This window comes from Platalea leucorodia, assembly GCF_965183815.1.
Source record: "Platalea leucorodia genome assembly, chromosome: 2".
Lineage (NCBI taxonomy): Eukaryota > Metazoa > Chordata > Aves > Pelecaniformes > Threskiornithidae > Platalea > Platalea leucorodia.
This window is the reverse complement of record NC_138824.1, coordinates 83,946,809-83,970,418: the sequence shown is the minus strand read 5'-3', so window position 1 is coordinate 83,970,418 and position 23,610 is coordinate 83,946,809. Positions and strand designations below refer to the sequence as shown.

The 23,610-nt window shown below is 42.7% G+C and overlaps 1 protein-coding gene across 1 annotated transcript in view; it reads right to left on the bottom strand.

Moving 5' to 3' along the window:
* Positions 1-421: 421 nt before the first annotated feature.
* Positions 422-23,610, bottom strand: part of REPS2 (RALBP1 associated Eps domain containing 2) — a gene marked incomplete at its 5' end in the record, with an annotated part of 98,671 nt that continues 75,482 nt past the window's right edge. The window contains 5 exons of the mRNA XM_082337607.1: positions 422-519; positions 2,306-2,411; positions 4,489-4,634; positions 7,222-7,305; positions 19,012-19,076. Coding sequence (XP_082193733.1) covers positions 451-519; positions 2,306-2,411; positions 4,489-4,634; positions 7,222-7,305; positions 19,012-19,076 — 470 coding nt within the window. The 3' untranslated portion in view covers positions 422-450. The remainder of the gene's footprint in view (positions 520-2,305; positions 2,412-4,488; positions 4,635-7,221; positions 7,306-19,011; positions 19,077-23,610) is intronic.

The following is a 23,610-nucleotide window of genomic DNA, read 5'->3' as shown; positions in this document are numbered from 1 at the left end:
CCTAGAGGAATCAGTAACATCCAGAAGCCCATCTCAGAGGATGAGTTTTAAATTTAAGCAAGAATTCAGGAATGCTGTACCTCATAATGATCGGGGCAGGAGGTGCTGCCAGAATGCATATAAATCAGGAATTCTTTACATAAATAAAATACTCTCGGGTTATTCATTTCAGTGATAAACTGCATTTACACATTAGGCTGAGAAGAGGGAGAAAAGAAGGCGAAGCATCCCCCCCGCTCAGAAATATCTGGCAGTCAGGTATTTGTTTTCTGTACCTTCTTCACCCACAAAGGCAAAGGCGCGCAGCGGGGCGAAGGGAGACCTGACAAGCCGGTCCCCCCCGCCGCCACCACCTCGGCGGAAACTCTGCCCAGCCGCACCGCGCTCCTCTCCTTGCGAGGCTGTCGGGACGCGTGCTCCCCTCCTGCTGCCGCACGGCGGTGCGGGAGGTCACAAGACAGTGACGGGACGTAGCTGCTCCAGCTGCGTTTCCAAGGCAATTCGTTCCTTGTGGACCTCCTGCAGGAGGGAGAGAGATGCGCTGTAACTTTTGGGATGCCGGCTTGCACCACCCCGCTCCGGTGAAGAGCAGCCGGGCAAACCACTGGCATTGACTGGAGGCTCAGGGCTCTGCTGTTTAAGTAACTCTCCTTGCGGTCTCAAAACACCGTACCAATGCCACACAACCGCCTCGCACAGCCGCCTACTGCCTCCTCCTTACAGCGGGGCAATACAGAGGCTCAATCACTTGCTCGTGTGATCACAGAGAGGAGCAGTCATCCACTGCCAGTGCAATAGCTTGGGATGCAGCAACACTGGCCACAGGTTGGCAATTTTACCAAATTTTACCAAAGCAATTTTACCACATTTCCCTCAAAACTGCTTTTTGAGCATTTCTGGTTCACGCAACCAACCTCTTTCCTTTTGGAAATGAACGAGACTTAGCCTTTCTAAGACGACACAGGCTTTGCAATCTACGTCTTTGGCAGCTGCATCAGGAAGATCATCAGTCTCGCTCGGAAACTAACCGTGAAGGCTTTGGGGATCAGTGATTTTGGGAAAGCCTCTCCTGGTCTCAAGGCTGCCCCTGTGCTGATGGGCACCCAGCTCTCGCTGCGCTCCCGTCCAAGGGCTCCCCGGCCCATGTGGGAGTCGGCCTGACCTGTGACTCCTCCAGGCTTTGGTACCCCACTTGGGCAGGCTCACAGCCTCAGCCCAAGAGCGCACCTGAACGCTCCCCGTGTCTCAATGCAAGCTGTGCCTGAGGGACACCCATCAAGCCTCCTGGTCCCCATAAAAACATAAAGGCCCTGCTCCATCTGAAAGCTTCCAGGCAGCAATACAACTTGAAGGACAAGTTCAGTTTTCTGCTCTTGTGTGAACTCTGGCAAATCTCTCTGTCTTTACATGCTTCCTTCACTCTACCATAAAATATAGATAACGGCCTGTTTTGTGAAGGTCAGGGAGTTTAAGCATGCTGAAGATGATAGTGCATGGAAGCAGATAAGACCTGAGCCAAGGAATGATGGCGATGTGCTGTCATTAAAGGCTTTCATCTCCATGCTTACTTCACTCGCTGTCCTGTATTTTGCTATGATTTCTGTACAGAGCATCCACCCTGCATCAGTCTGGGCAGATCCCTGAAAGCCAGTTAAGAAATTATGTTAAAGTAAAGTTGAACACGGAATCAAACTTTCACCTTGACTGAAGAAAAAGTGTAACTGGGAGTTCACCTCCCTTTCCACACAAGTGTGTTCATAATACGCAAGGAAGAAAAAGCTGTAGCAGGTGAAAAACTAAAGTCTGTACTACCTTTGGACGGAGAAAACAGAAGAACCACAACGGGTATTTATAAGAAAACAGCCCCTTGAGAACATGTTAAAAGACAAGTCAGCGGACATTAAAAACCAGTGTTAGATGTTCACGTAAAGCATGGTTTAACCAGTCCATGTATACCAAATGCCTGGCTCCAGGAGACGGTTATGTAGAACAAATGATCAGAAGAGAAGAAAGCTATGCTTGAGTTGCTCTTCTGCACTAGGTGACACCACCACATTACCAAACTTTTCAGAACAACAAAGTTCACCCTTTAGACTTTAACTGCCAGTGGAGCTGTAGGCCCATACGTTACAACTTTTCCCAGAAAGCTTCGTCCTACCCACACATACAGTACAGTTATTCCCCTCCAGAAAGCAGGAAATAACACAGTAGGTTTCATCTGAGAGGATGAACAAGATTCTCTGCTGGAGCTGACACATAACTGATTGCAGGGAGCTTTGTCACTGATTTTCAATGCATTCCTTACCTTCAGCTGCTGCTGGAGCTCACTGTTCAACCTGGCGAGCACAGCATTGGCTTCTTTGTTTTTTCGTATAGCGGTCTGAATAGCCCTTTTCTGCTTGGAAGACTGTCTGCCAGACAGATAAATACAAAACATTTCAATTAAGAGCCTCAACAGTGGCTGATGCCAGAAGACCAGCCATCCATTTTGCGCGTCTGTACTCTATACACACCGGACTACACTTCAAATACAAGGTACAAGCTACACATTTAAGAGAAGAAAAATGTAACACTGAAACAAGATGGCTGAATCAGGTAGACTATTTGAAAGTAAAACGGTCACGCTTGTTAACCTGAATGACAGAAACATTTCAGGTGTATCAATTATTTCAAAATCACTGCATTCTGATTCAGCTTAAGAGTAATTCCTGCATAGCTGTACTTATTACAGCATCTTTGCTTTAGCTGCTTTCAGACACTTGCAGAGTTTAAAGATTCAGAGTGGTTAACAGAAAATACAAAAATGCGGAAAGAAAGGACATCTGCATGAAAATACTGTCTCAGATTTTGGGGGGCACTGCTGATTCTGATGCTTCTTTACTTCAAAAATTAATCTTTCTTTCATTCAAAGCAGTCATTTCCATCAAAACCATCTGATGTCACAAACAGGAACAGGTAGGTGGCTTACGGACTTTCCTCATCTCTTGCTGCTTAAAGAAAAGATTTCTCTCCTATTATTATTATTACTTTATAGCGCATGGTAACTGATTTGGAGGAAATCACAGTTAGGCAGACGGGTACAAAAAGAGACAGCTCGGTACGTAAGGACCAACCTATTCCAAGAAACAGAGGTAACAACAGGAAAAAGGAAAGAAAATACTGGCTGAATATCTAAGCCCTTTTCCAAACAGATTATTTTAAAGTTTTACATCAGGCATCAAGAGCTCTTTAATGACAAATTTGATCTAAAACAGATGCCCTATTTAAATAAAGTCCATAGTGGCACACAGTCCCCATTAGCTCTTCTCTCTTAACAGAGCTGATGGCACTGATCTTTGCAACAGGATCTGTTTCACAGCACAGGCAGGTCTTTATGCTGTTATCTTCCAGCGAACTGTCAAGTTTTCTGTGCACGATTTTGCTTCAAACTACTCTCCATAGGCTATAAAGTAATAATGGAAGGAAAACATAAAAAACAGGGACATATACCTCTGTGGTCATTTAAACATTTCAGGAAAGACATAGACAAGACAGGATTAAGTTGAGACGCTAACAAATGCTGTTATCTTCCTTTGAACCACTATGGAATATACACTCCCAAAGCACAAAATAGCACTTTCAGGGAATCCTAGGAGTCTTATTACTTATTCTAATCTCCAATTATGCAGCAAAGATTCAGTTTACTGATCAACAGTTTGCCAAGAACCGCTCAACTGATTTGGGCAGCTCGGTTTTGTTTCAGACTGAACCAGATGCCTTTGCAAGGCTTCGGGTGAAGGCAGGCTATAAGGTTTGCATGCTGTTTCAGTTGAGGGAGATGTATAGACCCAATGGGGCTTCAAGTGCCTTCGCTTACCGTTTGTACAGCCCCTTCTCCGTTGCTATTAAATAAATATATAGTGAAATCCTTACAAGTCTTTGTTGCTGGCAGCTTCAACAGCTATATTTATGAGACCAAACAACACATGCTGGGTTTGGCAATTACTGGATTATCACAAGTGGTCTATGGCTCAGCCCATACCAGTGGCGAGCTCATTTCCAACTCTGCCATGCGATGAAGAAATATCACAAGGATATGACCAACATCAAGCATTTAATGACTCAATTTCCTGGGCATTTATCTGGTCGCATCTGTCCACATGAATGAGCAAAATTCCAGAAGATATGTGGAAGGCAAAATCACCCACCCACAGAGCTAAAAGGAGTTGTGTTAGAGATGCTGGCTGAACAGCTAGGCTTGCTCTTCAGACATGTCTACCAGATACAGAGGTGGGATACCTTTGAAGAGGCTATCAATCAAATATTACCAATTTATACAGCCACTACAGACTTAGTCTGCATTTGAGAAGACAGGTGTAGATTTCAGAGACCTGTGTCTTGTGAAGCATTCTCAAAACCAGAACTATTAAGCACAAAATTATGCAAAGAGCAAACCCTGCCACATCAGATCTCATGATGCAGTTTGGCGTGCTTGGTACAGGCTTTTACTTTTGAACTGGGACGTGAGCCTTGACTGCTGGCAGGGAAGAAGTCACATTTATAGTGGGAGAAAGCTCGGGGGTCTCCAGCCCCTGCGCCTCTGTCCGGAGCTTCCTGCGGGCGGGTTTGGAGGGCGGCTGAGCGAGAACAACCTCCTGCAAGGGAGAAGCACAGAGATGTTAAGTCTGGCCATATGCATCCCGTCATTAGGCTGGGGAATACTTGTGACACAGAAATTGCTGACAGCTGGCCTAAGATTTCATAATTTAAAGAGGTACAGAGCTTAATTTAAATTTGGTAATAGCCTCAGGTTTCTGACTTTGAAAAAAGGAACAATAACTCCTGCAACCCCTTAATGAATGAAATGATTATACTGGTGTTTTGTATTCATCTGGATGACAGGCTCTTCAGAACTGGATTGTATAGCTCTGTGTGCATTTGGCGGGGGTAGAGGGAGGGGTATAAATACATATACTAGCCCCCAGTTGACCCAAAAGCATTAAAACCAAAACAGGATTTATTTTTAATTATGCTCAGTTGGTAAGAATCAATAATCAACCACTTGCATCCCAACTTACTACCTCACCCATCTGGCATGGAGTCTCTCTCCCTTCCCCCCTCCTCTCTTACATGAAGCAACATTGAAAATATCTTAGAAAGACAAATGTATAAAATTATCCACGCAAAATTAACATGTTGGAAACGTAGAAGGCCAGTTATTTCTCTTGCTAAGTTACATCAATGAAATAGTCTGGTTTGTAGGTAAAACAGAGAGTCTTGGATTTTTATGACTTCAGCGGTAAGAAGTGTTTTCATTATTTTAAATTAAGACATCCTTTCTTTTGCAATAAGAATTAGTTTTAATGCCTTATAGCTGTTTTAAATCTGAAATACAAATATATCCTTTTCAGTGTATTTTATTATTAGATCTCTCTTACAAGGGATATAACTATTACTGCTGCATTTCATGAATGAGAAAGCTAAGACTCAAAAAGATGAAGTGACTTGACAAAGATTATACATTTAGTGTCACAGTTAAGACCAGAGACCAAATTTTATTATCACTTGCACAGTGCACATATTACTGGGACAGACTATCTTCCTTACTATGTTTTGGCCAAATGTTAATAAAATAAGAAAAAAATTAAATAAGGAAGCATTTAACGACCCAGCAATCATAAGGAAAAAACCCAACACTGTAGTAAGCAGCCTGACTCAGCAGAAGAGACTACTATGAGTGATAGAGAATGAAACCAACATAAGACCATCAATAATTAGTATTAGAGGGATTACCATTATTAGAGGAATTAGAATTATAAGAAAACAAGGGGTTTCAACATTAAAAAAACAGTTCTGCCATTACTAGAAAAAAAGAATCTAAAAATATTATGAGATCTTTTGATCAGGACGTCGGCACTGCACAGATCTCTCATAATACCGTGCTCTGAAATCCTATGCATACGTGCAGCTCCCTGCAAACACACAACGTATGGCAAGTGAGGAACTTGTGTATGCCTTATATGACTATAAACTGGTGGTATGCCAAATGCACAATCCCAGTCTACCTGGAACTGCCAAAAACCTACCAAATCCATAAGATAAATCCTTCTTCCATTTCAAACACAATACTGGAAGAAATGATCCAATACCTAAAAGCAGAGCCCTCTGCAAGGGCTCTTTGGCTGGCTGCTGTTGCAGGGTCAGCACTGTGCCAACAACCTGCTTCCCACACCCCACAGCCTGGGCTTCTCTGTATTTTAGGGAGCCTGGTGGGACGAGGGTGAGCATGAAGTAGGTGGACCACAAGGATTTTGTTTCCCCAGCAGGGCTGCAAAGCAGAGCAAGGAAGAAGCAGGGCTCGCTAGTAGTAGCATGCGGTGAGCACAAGTGGAGCAAGGATGCTGCCCTGAAAGCCCTATCACATATAGGAAATGACACCGGCCATTTGTCTGTGCCCCCCACTAGGGTAAGAAGTGTGACGATGCTCTCTGGGCAAGGTATGCACTAGGTACAGCACCTGCCAACAGTTCTTGGTCGGACTGAGCAAAGGTCTTGTAGGTGCTCCCTGGTTGCAGGAGGGGCTGGAGTGGGGAGGATCTGTATTTGCCCCCTATCAAAAACCTCTTCTGGCTGGGGCTGGTGGAAGGAGGTGGTGAGAGCACCACCAGGAGTGGGGAAAGGCTCACAGCCATTGCTAAGGCCACTCCATCGCTAAGCAAAGCCCTGTGAAGACTGCCATTGCAACGTTGGTGCTTACTTTATACAAATGATACAAAAACACATTAGAAACTGCACATCTTGAGCAAATCTCTTCCAATCTATTTAGAAGCAGATTCTAACCTCTAGCAAACAGGTGTGGTTACATCAAAACTGAATCCTCAATAACTGGAAGCAAGAAGCGTGTCACAATTTGGAAGAATTACAGCGATACAGGGGTCAAGTACAATCAAACTCGTTTTTGTCTTCCCTAAGGCTCCGCAAACCCCTATTGATTTGAAACAAATGGCGAGTTGCCTCTCTTAAAGCACGTGCATCGATGTGTACGTACTAAGAGCTTTCTTAATGATTTATCTGAGCTGATGTCACACGCGATCCCGGTTCTCTCTAGCGTCTTGACCTCCAGAGAAGGAAAATATGTGAAAACATAACCCTAACCCTCCATTTAATTGCTTTAAAACTTAAAACAACCACATTTGTTGATGAAAGCAAATCACTCCACAATGGTACAAGTGCAGGTCTCACCTTTTTTGTTGAACTGTTTTCTTCTGCCTGCGACGGGGGTCTATTCATCTGAGGATGTAATTCAACCTCAGATACTTGCTCTGTCTGCAACAACAAATCAGTCATTGCTACATGCAGAAAACGACTAGCAGTCACATACAATAAAGTCAATGAAAGGAAACATTACACACAAAAGAAAAGTTACTTCAACAATTCAACAGTAGGGGAAATAGAGATCCAGGGTGACAGCTGAATGGATGACATACGTCTTTTGCAGATTTTTAATGAAACCATTTTCTTGCATTTTACTGTGCTGGGAAAACAAGAGAAAAGTTTTTCTGTGAAGCGTTAGGAACCCTGTCTCTGAATGTAAATGACCTAGTACCCAGAATTTCTTCTAGAGTTACCCTTACAGCCTAAATACTCAGAGAATGACTAAGGGGGGGTCTGTGTGGATAAAAGCTAGAAAGATCTTGGTTGCGCCCTGTCACCTTATCATCTCCTGAAACTCATGAAAATTCATCGGAGTAAGCCTCTGTCTTTGAAGTTTGCAAGGCTCGAGTGAGAAAGTCTGAATTATACCAAAAATTCCAGTAAAGTTACTGAAAACGCAAGTCATAAAAGCAGCCAAATAAATCTTCTTCCCTCCTCCCTTCTCCTGTTTCAAACAGAAATTGAGCTGAACACTCATCACACAGGCCTAGCTTGGGCAAAACAAAACACCCTCTCTCCAGCATATCTGACTGAGCAGCAAGCTAAAACAGAGGGTTAATCCCTTGCTCCACCTCTCCTGAAATTTTCCAGCACCTTTCGATTTGCTTCACCAGGACAGGGCACCGCACATCAGCTGAGGGAGGGGAGCAGGGTTTGGAGCTGCCTGTCCTCGGGCACGCTGCAGCAAACACGGCATAAACACGGCATAAACACGGTGTGGCTGTTTTCTGCCCAGAAGGTATGGGCTGGCTCTCCAAGGCGGGGAAGGCAGGCAGGAGCGGGGAGGCTGAGGGCACTTGGCACGGGCAGACGCCTCTTCTCTTTCCCAACTTCTGCCAAGTCGGAGCCAGGCTGACAACGGCCCCCAGGCAGGAGAGGCAACCTGCCACCCGGCTCTCTCCCCAAAAAAAGGCTCGTTTCTACACAGGTGAAAGCTTGCATTTAAAACCAAGTTCAAGGCAAACCTCAAAGTTTTAAGGGGCCAGGATTTTTAGCCATAATAATAATAACCTGTCACACACTGAAGAACCTAATTTGCTGTTGCCAAGAGGTTTCTGCATAGGCCCATCAAGCTCTGTAGCAGTCACAAGTGTCCCAGTGCTTAACTGTAAGTTAAATCAAAATGACAGAAAGCACAAAATTTGGTATATTTAAAAAGGACGGACTTTTTTATACCACTTCCATTTCTTTCATAACACACACAGTAAGAGCTGTACAGAAGGCTGCAGGGGAAACGCGCTTCTGTCAGGTTACTGCTGTTCTCCAACCCTATGGTGTCGAACATGTGCACAGAGGAGGGAAGATTTGTCATCTTTTTTTAAAATGCATCTGAAATTCCTCTGGAGAGGAGGAAAAGGTGTCTTGGCTGACAAGATTTCTCTCCCCCCCTCTTCTAAGTGTGCTACATCTGTAGTGTTATCTGCTGGTTAAAAAAAAACAAACGCCACAACAATAAAAAAAAACAACAAAAAAACCCCAAACCCCAACCCCACCCTGTAATTTTCCAGTATTATTTGAATATTAATATCCTAAATATTTGGCTTTTAACAACTATTTGATACTAAGATTTCAATTCTGGAAAGCTTTTCATGGATTGAAGAGCTTCTTCTATCATGATACATTTCTGGTACAAATAGGAGAGCGAAATGGAAAAAACAATCTTTTTTTTCGTCTACAAAAATCAAAGACCTTTAAAAGCGCATTTCATGCAACAGAGCGTTTCTTTATCAGCAAGCTGAATAGGCCCTAGCCTCCCTGATTTCTGCAACCACTTTTTATATATTTGAAAGCAATGAAGGCTCTAAGCACTGGTAACAGTAGCCTGGCAAAGTCCATGAGGCCTTCATGAATTATTTGGAGATAGCAAAGTTCAAATACCCAGCAGAGCCACATGATAAATTTGGGACCGAATCACTTCACTTTGACAAATCATTCATTTAGGGACAGCAAGAATAAACACAGTCTTTCAGAGAGCCATGTAGTACGTATACTATAAACTATAGCTTTGCTGCACGACACTGAGCAATAAAAGAGGTATACGAGAGCCAGCTCGTAATGACCTTTCTTAGACAGGGAGCACTAGATACCCCCCTAACCTAGCCAGGCAGGCAGTTTCTGGTGCTCACACTTTTGTTGGAGTCTACGTTAAACCTTGTATCAAAAGCAAGAATACAGTAACTTATTCCACAGAATGGAAAAAAAAAAAAAAAAAGAGACCAACCCCATGTTATTTATGTATAGATAAAATGCAGCTTTTCAAAAATCAATGTGTTCAAATAGTGTAGAAGTAACTAAATAGACTGGCACTCTACAATGTCAATTGCAAATAAGCAGGAAAACTGAAATCGGGGGGGGAGAGAAAAAAGAAAAAAACCCAAACTTTTGCAGAAGCCCCCAATTTTTTTTTAATGGTCCCATGGCAGGAGAATACTATTTTAAACTGAAGGAAACTGAAAAGGCAAAAAAGGATAAACTTTGTGTTCTGGTGGAAGCAAATATAAATTGGAGTGCTGATGACAAAAAGGGTAAGATTTCAAAATTTCCAATAGCTTGGTATCACAGCTCCTACTGATGCAAGATACATTTTTTACTAGCTGAGTGCTGTGATGTGGCTGTCAGCCTAACAGCTGTGGCAACCGCTGCGCTGCAGGGCCGTGGTACCCGCTGGCTGAGCTTGGGCCACAGGGCTGGCTGCTCCTCCCCGCTGCCGGGACGTCAGGGTGGCAAAGCTCAGCAGCCAGCAGGGCAGGGACTGGCTGGAGCAGGCAGGTGGTAAAAATAAATAGTTACATTTGACCAAAAAAAAAAAACCAAACCCAACAACAACAAAAAAACCCTACTAGTTCTGGTGATGCAGTTCATGCATAATGAATAAAATCAAGTGACTGCCATGTCCCTAAAGTGCCACCTAGTGGCATGTGGGACAGGCCATGTCTGAGTGTTTTGCTTAAAGGAGAGTACCAAAAAATAGCTGTCCGCACTATCCAGAGCCTGCAGACTGAGGCTGCCCCATGGGCTGGGCAAACAGCCGGTGCTGGGCACGGTAAGGCTCAGCTCTTTGGACGGTCTCCTCTCCCCCTCATGCAAAAGCCAGGTCTACACATAAATGATCTGCCAGCAGAGCTACAAATTCTCCTCTACAAAAGATCTCCATTCCTCGGAGCAATGTGCCTCTGACACAAGTGCCCAAGAGTAAAAAAATCGGTATGCTGTTGCAGGGGATTTTGTTCAGGGACTGACAGCATCTAGCCCAGGCAAAAATCTTTTGTTTAACTGCAACATGCATTGATGCAAAGAAGGTTTGCTGATTCAGCTAACCCAACAAAGTCCTCTAGGCAAGGCCTGAGAGGCTTTACAAATACATTTGCAAGCTGATGTCTCCCCACACGGATTTTAAAGGAAAAATAACTCCTGCTTTTTCTTTTGGCAGAGGGATTCTTCACAGGTTTCCTTCCCTTGACTGATCCAGACATGGGGTAATAGCTAGTCCCTGTAGTCTTCTGGTCATGGGCAGAGTGAGACTGGCTCCAGGACACTCCAGTCCAAGCTCCTATAGTGGAGTGTAAGAAAAAGGTGATCCATCAGGAGCAGCTGAGGTGGGTTCCCTTTAGTTCTTCGTCGTTTTTATACCATGCTTAGCATAGTCTTTGGGCAACTTACTTCTCATTCAGAAATACAGAAATAAACTGCCTCCTTCATCACAGTAATAAATGTCTTTTAAGTTTTCCCACATCTTGGAAACTTCTCATCATTACATTAGGGTTTAAAATTCTTCACCACTGGTTTATAAAACAGAGATTACACATTATTCAACATGGTCTTCTAAAGGAAAATTCAGTTACAGTAGTTTAAAAGCACTTAGAAGCGCACCTCATTCATGTCCACAGAATGGAGTAAGCTACTGACATAGGAAGGGCTGCTGTGCTGGTATGGCCGGGTCCACATCCAGGGTTACAGTAGCTGGGCAAAGAAAATCCTGCTCATGTGTGCTACCAGCAGTGCAAAAGGGAGTTTGCACCCCAGGCCTAAGAGTATCTTGATTTTGGGAAGAAGACTAAGTGACCACAGAAAAGAGCAGGACAGTGTGCTATTCCAAATCTCCTGAAGAGCTTCTCTTTGCAAAGACCAAGTCCAGTTATTAACAGACAGTACCTCCTTTCTCCCCAGCAGTCTTGTATTTTCTAGGAATAGCCATACCCTCCTCATTCTTCCCCGCAGCAGATAAAACTGGCCAACAAAGTTTCTGTACATCTGCCACGGCCAGAGACCAACCTGTGGCCTACGGCCAATATTGAGCATTAGGACAGATAATTCCTCATCGTTAAGGAGAGCATTAGGAATTGCAAATGCTCATTATTTCATTGCATGATCCTTGACCAGCTATTCATAATCTCCTCACTGCCCCATGTGACGATACTTAACAGTACCTTTCTAAAAGAATATGTAACGCTCACTTAAGCACGAAGTGCTTCGAAAGCCTCAGATGAAAGATTTTCGTAACTGCAGGAGAATGCATTACCTTAACAACTGGTTCTTCACTTACATTTCCAGTTCTTTTGCTTTGCAATGCTGGATCATGTGTAGATTTCATACCCACTTTTCGACACAATCCATAACTGATCTTCCAGAACAGAAGGTCTATGCGGAGCTTTCACATTTCTGTTACCTGAGAGCCTTTTTGCAGGAGGTGAAGTATATATTCAATCCCTCCCACAATTCAATCTTGCCCGCGCTTATGCTCCAGGCTAACTTTATACATGGAAATAGTCCCATTGTAGTCAAAGGCACTACTCACAGAACTGAAATTATCTCTGTGCATCCATTGGAATAGCCCATAATCATTACCTATACAGTGCCACTGCTTAGCTTTGCAAAAAAGTATTCAGAACAGCTTATCTGTAAGAAAAAGTAGGATACTAAATATGCTTAACGCTCAGTATGTGCCCATTGCAATCTTCTATCATCTCTACGCAAGTTCATTTAAGAGGTATTTTGCTCCTTTCTAACATTCATATTTTTGCGCTTAAAGCCAATTTCTAAGAAGTCAAGATGTCTCAATTCCAGTTTCTGCGAGTCTTGTGCATCCCACACAATCATCAATTCTTTTTATTGCTTGTTACAGAAACTGAAAATGATAAGACAGAAATAAAACCCATAGGGATGCAAATGCAACAAGCTGCCAGGGTCTTAGCATGCTGCCTGCTTTCTTAGCGCTGTGCAGCCCTGAAGTTTTGATAAGCTTTTTCTTTCCCCAAGCTATCTGAGGGCTGGTGATAAGGTTGAGGAAAAAGGCAGTAAATACAAACAAATTGCTCTGACGTTCAGCCCATTCGCAAGGAAAGAATAGGACCCAGATGGAAGCATTAACAATCTGTTTTAATACTCCACTTCCACAAAACCCGATTAACGTAAGCTAGAAAGGGGTATGTGCATTCCACTAGAGATATAGGCATTGGATTCTCAGCTTTTTTTGTTGTTGCTTTTACGATAAACGTGAAGCCAATTTCAAAATTTATTACAACGTGTTTTAATTAAGATACTCGCCCTTCTTCCACTCTCCCAGAAACCTCTTTAGAAAGGATTTTATGGCATCCATCAACTACTCCCCAAATTCAATTTTAACTGTGCTACTTTCCACCACTTCTTAAACCATAATTTATTTTGTCTGTCTGTTTTAGATTTAATATATAATTTTCATGAGAGGAAGATAATCTACTTGTATTATATTAAAGTGGCAGATGGCAAAATCTTTCATGTTACAGAAGACTTTCAGTTTTATTACAGTTACAGACTTCTTCAGTACCTATTGCACTGATTACTGATAACATATGTTATTCTGCAGCCAAAACCGCGGAGAAGATCAAAACACCCACCCTCCTCTTGGACAGTGTTTGTAAATGCAAGCAAAAAAAGGTATTCCTTCGGTTTAATATAAAACGGTTGTCTGAGAGAATACCATCATGTATACAAATAGCATGCTACCAAAAGTAAAATCTTCACTTTTTTTTTTTTTTTAAATTTCTATAACAAAAGAGTTCATTCCTCTAAAGCTCCAGGTATCCTGCCAGCACTTGAAATTCCTCACATAATTTTAGAGTAAGAAGGTGCCTCCGTTGGCTGAACATTTTCTCCAAACAACTCTGTAACAGAGATAAGCAAACCCTACCTCATCCTCCAGGTATCTCGGCTTTACCCAAAGATGTTGGCCACGGGGGGACCCCCGGACCAGCTCCCAGCACGGAGCCTGCACGTGGCCATCCCGCTCCGGAGGCTGAGCGGTCTCAGCGGGACGGAGGGCAGCCCTTCCCCACCTCTTGGCCTCGGAACCGCAGATCAGCGTGGGCACACGTGGCTGATGGTTACGGACCCGGCCTGAGCGTACCCCGCGCTCGCGGCTCTCCCTGGATTCCGCAGAACACGGAGACATGTTGGCAGAGACAACTTCTTGAACTGGGTCCCAGTTTTCACTTGCAATTCTGGATGATGAATGGCCGAAAAGCTTCAAGGAATTATGAAGCATCGAGTAACACTTGAAGAGTGGAACATTCGATATGTTAAAAAGAATAATATCTTTGCTTTCCAACAACACCAGGTGCCTGTGACTGGGTAGGGTGACCCACCTATCATCCCTCACAGCACTTTGTTTCCATGATTTCACCAAATCAATAACATCTAATGGTAATGATGGTCACTAAACTGACAGCCTAACTCTTTAAATCATATAACAGTGAGATTTTAATCTTCAGAGCTGCAATGTACTCAGGATGTTTCAATTTGATAACATTAACAGCTGCCTACCTACTTCCACTTCACTTCACCACTCTGCCTTCATCCATAATTTCTTCAGCATCTGTCAAAACCGCCAGTGTGGAACCAGTGGGAGAACCAGGTCCCAAGGTCTTCAGAAATAAAAGTCCTGCACAAATCAGCGTGAACTTAAAAAACCAACAGGCTGAATATTTAGACCCTGGGAAAAGAGACTAGGAACACCAGTTTTTTCAGCCAAGATACACAGGGTTTTCTTCCAGTCCCACTGTTTTCAAATTGTTTTATGCTGCACAGGCAGGATTGAAGATACGCCTTCATTACTGGACAGGAAGGTACTGAAATAGAGTAATTTAAATAAAGGAACGTTGATATAATTGGGCAATGTTGCAGATAGTGAGCTGATATTGGATAAAATTCTGAAGTTATATTTGCTCTTCAGTGTTCATCCATAATTCCTATTAGCATAAATACGCTACTAAATGTGCCACAGTAAACATCTGCAGTAAATGACTTCTGTAGGCTTAAAAGCCAACAGTAATAAAGTATTATTTTGTTTTCCATTAAAAAAAAATAATAACAGAGGCTTATATGAGATGTGCATACATGTTTGGTTCCAGCGGAGTGTTATTCATGAACAGCCAAAGTTATTTCCTCTCTGAAATCTGTCTCACTGCAAATCAGCTACATATGCTATTGCCTTCCTATCTTGATTCTTACTGCCTCCCAGTTATACAAACTTTTATCTACAGCTCTGGGTCCGCACAGAAGTTTTGGGGCCACCTTTATGCCATTTCTCCTTGATGACTTAAGTTTACCATTAAACTAGGAACATGGTATCAGGAAAAATTACCCGAGCCACTGAATCCAGTCCTCTACAAGCCAAGAAAAAAACCACAGTAGGTATTTCAACAAGCTATAGGTTATCTGTTCTACATACCATCACTCGGGGTGGAGGGATGACAATAGGGATGACACAAAAAACCCTAAAAACTTTAAAAAACTTAAAAACCCCCCAAAATTAAAGAAAAAAAAAAAAAAAGAGTGGAAAAGCCATAACTATAGCATGTCAGTAGAAGTGAGCAAGAGAGGTAAGGCATTGCCAGTGTCCTATGTCTGTACAGCAGTTTGCAGCATATTAAATATTTATCGTCCAAAAAAATAGGGAAACTGATACAGATAAAATTATCCTTAAATCCAAGCAGCTACTGCAGACTTGCTAAGTGTGAGATGTGCTACTAGGGATTAGAGAAGGTGTCGGTGAAGTTACACACAGGCATATTGTACAAGGAAAACACTTTGAAATAACATATATATCCAAAACAAAACTCTAGTTTTTGTATAAGCGTGTTTCTATGCATAATCTTTCCAAATGCTCTTTATAGAATTTAGGCAAAACTTGAATTACTTTCTTTTTTTCATAGGAAAGCAACATGAATTGAGGATTCTAATAAAGCATTTCATACTGCATTTCACAGTGTCTTACTGGAAACATCAATGGCTTGCAGCACAGAGAGATACGTTTGGAATTTGGGTTAAAAGATCATAAATTGGAGACAATGGTGTATCCACATTATGTAAACTTGCCTTTTGTCCATCTTTATTTATTACATTTACTTACAGTCCCCATAGGGACCTCTGATGAAAGCACCACTGCATCAGAGAAATATCTGGTGCAACCTCTGAAGAAAACTTAGTATCAGCCCACAAACTGTACCCAAGTCGATACAACACTGATTTTGGCAATGGAGGAAAATCCCGAGGAGATGGAGCTACCATAGCCTTTTAGAGGCCATCAAGAAGAAAGAAAAGCAGAGTTAATCCACCAACTCTAAGACCCATCGTAGAGGTAAGAGGAGACGCAGTCGCACCTGGAAAGGTGTCTCCCCATCAGAGGTGTGGAACGGTGTGGGCTGGCAGCAGCAGCCCCGAGCGGAGAAGCCAGCCCCGCGGCTATTTCCCCATAAACCAGCCAAGTTCTCACAGGATCCCAAGGCTCGAGCCTCTCACAGTGAGCCTGTGCATCCACCGAGCTCTGGAGTCAAGGCCACAGAAGTATTAGCTTTAAGTTTTACCTTGTGCTACACTCACCCAGGGATACAGTCCTCCTCCCTCGTTATTCAGCTGACTGCACTATGGAGGCAGAGTTGGATGTGGACATAATTTAATAAGTTTGTGATACGACTAGAGACATTTGGCACACTCTGAATAACCACTGTTTCAGTAACTTACTGAATCTGATTACCTTGGAGGTTCTGACAGGAAAAATAATGTTTTCCTAAAGGCTGAAACAAATTCTACCAAAAACAACAGCAACCCAGGACCAAAGTCAAGATGTCATTTCTATATTGCTATTGATTAAGCTCACAGAAGGACTTCTGCTCCACTGAAATGTAATACCTAGCCCTTGATACCTCTCTCCTATGCACTTTGGCCTTTACATTCCATGAGCCCTTTAATCTCACTCTAAAGAGCCAACTGGGCTCTTCCAGGCTGCTTCTCAGCTATCCACAGAAAACTGTAGTCCTCAGAAGAAATGATTTCCCTCTCCTCCTCCATCAACTGATTTCCAAAGCTGAGCCAAAATAATCACACCACGAGCATACTTCCATGGTGCACAGCCACCTGAAATATGTGGGGCTCGCTTCATTTCCAAGCTACATTTGTCATTCACAGTGCTTAACTGCAGGAATATAGCAAAATGTTACAGCAATAAAAAAGGATTTTCAATAACATTGTTGAAAAATAAGTTAAAACAGAAATTTAAGAAGAGTTTGGTAAATCCTGAAACAGGAAAAAGCTGAATGTGTCATTTCAGTATCATGGCTTTTCTTCAGTTCTTGACACTGCCTCAGTTTTGAAAGCAGATCCCTCCTTCCAACTTCTTCGTGCTCTTTAAATCAAGGGCCCCACTGGACTAATGTAATCCATATGCTTACTATTGCTTACATGCTATTCGTAAGGGTCAGCTCAGCTGAGTTATGACCCCACCACACATACTTCCCTACTGTCTGTTACCTTTATCACAGAAAGGCATGCTTGGAGAAAAAACAAACAGAATGTGATAAGCATGAATTTTACTAAGTTTTCAAGAACTGTTTTTATGTACATTTTTGCTAGACATCAGAACAAGAATATTTTGATGAGGTATCTGATTAAATATCTTTAAAAATCATCAGAAATAAATTGAGTAAATGTAAGTGATGCATGTAAGCAAAGCATCAGCTATATATTCATTACTGAGTAGACACAGAAGACACTTTTTCTTTCTTTCAGAAAATAGACTTTTGTATTGGAAAGGATTGGATCAAGAATTTCACATGAGAATCTTCTTGTGTTTATCGTTTTAGAAAGGTCCTATATTCTGCATGGCCCAGTGTAGGATGAGCAGCTGGTTCAGTATTTCTGATGTGGTAAGGAAGCTGCTGGACATGCATAAATAAACTAACATCTCTCTTCACTGCCCTGCTAAGGAAACACTAATCAATCACAGAACAAGAAAATGAAAAATTAGCAGAACATTGCTTGAAAACAATGTGGGTTTTTTTTCCCCAAGAACAGGATTTGTTATATTTGCTGTGTTTCCCAATGACAGCAAGAGGGCTTGCAGTGCACGGAGCCGGCACGCTGTGGCAAGTCCGAGCAGCGGCAGGAGGGCTGGGGTGCGTTGCAGCAGCAGCTGCTGTAGGCACAAGGCAGGGAGCTGCGTCGCAGGATCAGGGGAAGCCAGAGGGAAACACTACTCTCTGGGGAGCGTTAGACAAAACAGGGACGTGATGGGTGCCCTAAGGAGCATGTGGTGTTAGCAGCACGGCTAATGCCATGGTGACTCGGGGGAAGCACCCAAGTTCAAAGCAGAACGCTCCACAGTCCTCAAGGGAGAAACTAGCTGCACTCAGATGCTAAAAAAGGCTGGGGAGAGGGAGAGAGCAATGAGCTGCTGGTGGAGCTGGGGGCAGCAACAAGCCTTTTATCATTTCTATCCTAAGCACTGTGCAGCAGGTGGTGTTCAACGGCAGACTCTCAAGAGCAGATCCAAAACTCAAGTGGGGACTGTTTCTGATCAAAGAAGGTGTCTCACCAAGTTTTTATATGTAATGGGCTGTTAGCTCCCCTATGGACTTGTTTTCTATTATACACTTCACCTAAAGGAGTAATATATGAAGCATACTACCGCCTAAGACTTAACAGAGCCAACAACATAAAAAGAACAAGACACTGATCCTCCATCACCTCCTAAAACATGAAGAAGTATCTGGATGCAGATACACGATTTAGTCAATTTGCATTGTGCTGTGGCTGTGTGATGCTCTAAAAACAAACACACAAAAATCCCATCCAGAAAACAAAACAAAAGCATGCCACTAATGGTTTGAAACTTAATAACATAACTGACAAGGCATTTGCTTCCTTTCAGCATTATTTTTCAAACCCATGGGTGAAAAATACTCTCTCATCCCATGGCTCCCTTAGCAGATGCCCTCTGAGAATTTGAAGCTTGAGAAGCAAATAGCAGGTATCAAGCCCATGGCTTTCAGGCATGAAACTCTTATTAGTAGACTAGCCTTACTAGCCTTTAATTTACAGTTTTGCCTAGTGGGTGCATGTCAGCTTCACTGCAAAGAGATTTAATTAGTCTGTAATTTGACATTGCAACACACTGGCTAGACAGACCAATGAAGGACATGTATGGAACTGCAGAGCAAACAGCAGATTTGCATTAACTTGGAAGGAAGAACAACTGCCATGTCCAAGCCAACTTGCGCTAACCACTGCAACAGTAACATAAATAAGCAAATAATACACAGGAAAGTGCTAAACCTTTGTCCATACCTGAGATACAGAAGGTCGAGGGGGCAGTGCAGGTGGTGGTGGGGGCAGCCAGCCAGACCTCACAGCTGAACAGTGAGAAAAGAAGGCGGGGGGGGAGACAAACAAAACCACATTAATTTAATTCCAAATAAAACCAGAATTAATTTCCATGATAATTCCTAGTGAAGAGGCAGTGTTCAACATTTTAATAACATAAACCGAACTTGATTTTTATTGAGCAAACCCTGTTGAAATAACTTCATGAGTAGTGAATGAGCAGTGATTTAATTGCTGTAAAAGCCCACAATGTTATGACAAAAAGCAGAGATGGAAGCCAGTCAGCCACAAAAGTTATAGCTAAAGCAATCCAATTCTAGTTAAAGAACACCAGAAACAGGGTCTACTTGTCCTTGGGGCTTTTCTCTTTGTCATTTACATTATTGCCTTTTTTAAAAGTGATGCTTTAACATACAATGTAGACATTAGTGTTCACTCCAGATAAAACACGCTATGTGATGGAGTGCAGCCTTAAAAAGAAAACATCTGCCATGGAATTAATAGGACAAAAGGCTAAACGAACCAAAAAGAAATCCATTTTTTTGGCTTTAAGTTTTGTCTTTGCATGTTATTACTCTTTGGAGGAATTTCGGAGGGAGGAAGAGAATTAAGGAGAGGAATACAAACCCTAATGGTCAGTTCAGGCCCCTCTAACATAACGCAAAGTGAGCTTTTAGTTTGAGCCAGCACAAAGGGAGGGTAACAATCACGTAGGACTGGCCACTGTATTTCTCAGTTTCCTTAAAATACCTAAAACCCATCAAGGGACAAAACTACAGGACAGATGATGGCTTCCAAAGGCAGCTGCAGAGAGGAGGAGTAGGCTAGCACAGAGACACCAACCAGGACTGGTGGGAGTCCTCAGGTGGGTTACTCTCCCCAAGCTCCTGTTGCACTGAGTGCTCAGCACTTGCACTGGCAAAGACATCAGACAGTCCATCTTGCACTGGTGGTTACTTGTATAGCAAAAAACCCCAACAATATTAAACTTAGAAATGCCTTTTACCACAATAATGCTAAGCAAGCAATTACTTTTATACACTTTTTATTTTCATGTATATTTTAAAAAGCCACAAAGACCATTAGGAGCCCTGTTGTGGCTTAGGTATTTACATATTTTATACACCAAGTCCAAAAATGTCCACACGGTTGAAAATACAGAGACAAAAGATATTAACCATTAAGGACAACAGTGACATGAGAGTAAAAATGTGTGTGTGAAAACATTGAGAACAGTCATACTGACTATATACAGCTCGAGAGAGGCTTATAACACATTGGGGTTTTTTACATCTTCTGTATCATCATCTCTTGAATCAAAATGAAGCCTAATATCACTGCACACAATGCCAAGGAGAGAGGTAGAACAACTAAAATCCAACTTAGGTTAAGCAAGGGAGACACTAACACACCTACAGGTCTAAGACAGATTTGAAAAAACATGGTCATTAGGATCCTTCCTCTTGCATTGAATTAGTTCTGTTTATAAGGCCACTGCAATACCAGTAGGATGTCATCACTACATTCTCCACCTCTTCTGTGCAACTAACCTTTAGAAAGGAAGAGCAGAGTAAGAAACCTTCCTTTCCTTTAGTCTGAACTTCAGGTTATTTCATTTATCTAAGCACTGGCAGTGGCTTTGGCAATTACAGCTAATAAAAATATCTGAAAACACCATCTAACTCAAACACCCGTGCTCTGTAGGTCCATCAGCTGTATGCTGTAATAGTGGACAAGTACGTATGCTCAACACGATACGTTTATCTTCAGGAAACCTTGTGGGACCTGTGCTGTGATGCTCCATGGAAAACACCTGCATGCACCTTACCCTCCACCGCCACCGGTGATTACCACCACGAGGGTATCACCTCTGCTCTCCAAGCAGCTCTAATGTCATGAGGGAGCACAAACCACGCACACTTCCTAGCGAGCCCCTGGCAGCCCAAACATGAAGCTATGGAGTGCACTGCTGCCACGAGCACCAGGGTCCCTGGGAAAGGACATGTGGAGCCAGGGTCAGCGGTGCTGCAGGCAGGCACCAGCCCCAGCGGCTCCCTCGCCCTTCCAAATGTACATAGTCACCTCCAGGGTTCATCATCTTTGTATGTGCTGGCTTACGCTCCAGCAGGTCCTCAAAAGCTTTACTGCAAGAGCTGCATCCATTGACAACTGGCCTCAGCTTCAACTCTAGCAGATAGAACACTTACTGTCCTTGCTCCCTGATTCTTCAAACCCAGTGATATACCTAGAAAAGCAGCAGCACAGTCTTTATGCAGAAAGGTGCTGGGCTTGCTGGAAAAGCAGCTCCTAAAGTGGTTGCACACACTGAAACTCCAGAAGTCTCCTGGGATTTGGCCCACAAAATTCCAAAGACAAAAGTAATTTTTCTGTAAGATGGTCAAATAAAAAAAAAAAACAAAAAACCCCCCAAAAAACCCCAAAACCACAACAAACAAACAAACCAAAAAACCCATCCCCAAAAAACCCACTTCTTCAGCTTTCAAAATGCAACACATGAATTAAAGAAGTTAGATGCTTACACCATGTGCATTTGACCCAGTTTCCTCTTTTTAATCCTGCAAATTCTAACTTAAGCTATTCATCAAATACTCATAAAATTCCTGCTGTTGCAGAACATCTTTGGCTTGTTAGAAGGAAATCATGCTTGTGTGAGCACAATTGCTGGACAAAAGTGAGTTGACTTTTGAGGACTCATAACAACTTATAAAAAAACTTCACTTTTTTTTCCCCACAGAGCAATGAAAAAAAGATTTAATGATAGATACTGCAAGCTTCAGCCTTCTCTAGTGTCACTACCCTAAAAGAGGGCAATATTAACAGACACGCATAGGGTTTTACGTGTATCAGCAGGTGACTTGTAATATTATGCTATTCCAGAGTGCCTGCCTTCCTGGGAGATCATCCCGCACAGATCAGCTCTTGCTAGTAGAAACAGCATCACTACGTTAGCTCTGAAAGTGAACCCAAGTACAGGGGGAGGTCTGTTTCCAAAATGAAAGCAAGTACCCTGGGACCGAGCAGCAAACAGACAAATGTCATGTTTCCAGGTGCACACCCCAGAGCTGGGATAAGCTGCACGCCATCGCTCTTTGAAAACAAGTCTTCACACCCTGCGCAAAAGCAGAGGGAGCTGGAAGGAGCGGGACGAGGCTCACACAGGTCGCCTCGTTACTGAGCAGCTTGGTGGCATTCACACCAGGGTGAGCCATGTACAGCAAATCTCAGAGATAGCACTGTGGAGAGGCCATACAGGTACTAGTAATATAGATTTAAGCATATCCAGTATCCATATCATGTGTATTCCTGTAAATGACAGCATTTTCAAGCACTAGTTACTCCCACAAAGATAGTGATAAGGCTTTCAGTTAAAAAATCATGGCTCTTTACTTAGCATGTTTACACTTTAAGACAGATTATCTGCATGGAAAGCTTCCAGGACCGTTTTTCTGCCCTATTTTGGCAATTACAAAGGTCTGATAGCACTAACAGGACACCATACTAGATAAAAAACCAGGTTTTTCCAATCTGAAGCTAGATTAATATTTGAAAACAAACACCAGGCTGTAGTGCTACACTGAGAACAGGCCAAGCCATCCCATCTGGCCATGCTGCTCTGCCTCCAGCCTCCCTAGCAAACAACACAAATCCTCAGCACTTTCATTACCCATGGCAGTGAAAAATATCAATCATGGTGACCATCCAAGTAGCTCCTTTACTTGACTTATTTGATCTAGGAAGAGGAGACCAAGGAAAAACATGAAATTATCATGGTCCAGTCAAACCTATTGGAAGTAGGTCTTTAGCTCACCAGGCACAGCAGCAGGGGAGGATGCCAAAATTAGGGTGGAACAAATTTGGGCCCTTGGGATCTTTTAGAGCAACCTGTAAGAGCAACGTGCTGCACCTCTTTCACCCAATGATAGTCACTTGTCCTCTTGTTTCTTAGTATTGAAGAAAACTGCCATAATACACTGAGCTGCTATGTGTATGCTATTTTTGAAAGTTAATTAATAATAGAACAGCAGCATATAAAACTACATTTCCTGAAACATTTCCATGTCAAGTACTTAATTTCATTTCCCTTCTTTATAGCTGTCTTCCTTCTTGGTTTTATAAGTCTATCACTTTACCCTGGGTATCACCTCAGACAAGTTAGAGATGTTGGGTAAAAAAAAAAAAAACAAACCAAAACAAAACCAAAAACTGTACTCTTCCTTCGCACCTGAATCGAACACTTTCATAAGCACTGCCCTGAAAGAGGATGGTTTTCCTGGATCAAGGGCCATTTTGTACCTTTCTAGCCAAAATGAAAGTAGATACTGCCTACCAAAGGAGGCTGACCTCATCTCATGTCAAAACCCTACACACCTTTCATCACACAATCAAAAGGACACACAGAGTTTGGTCACTCCTCTTATTTCAGTCACCATTCCCAAAGGGAGAAAGAGGCTTGAGTTTCTCAGCTCACACAAAGGGTGCAGCCATAACCAAACCCAACCTAAATCCAGGCTGACCTGGATCCAGACGGCTGAAATCCAGGTT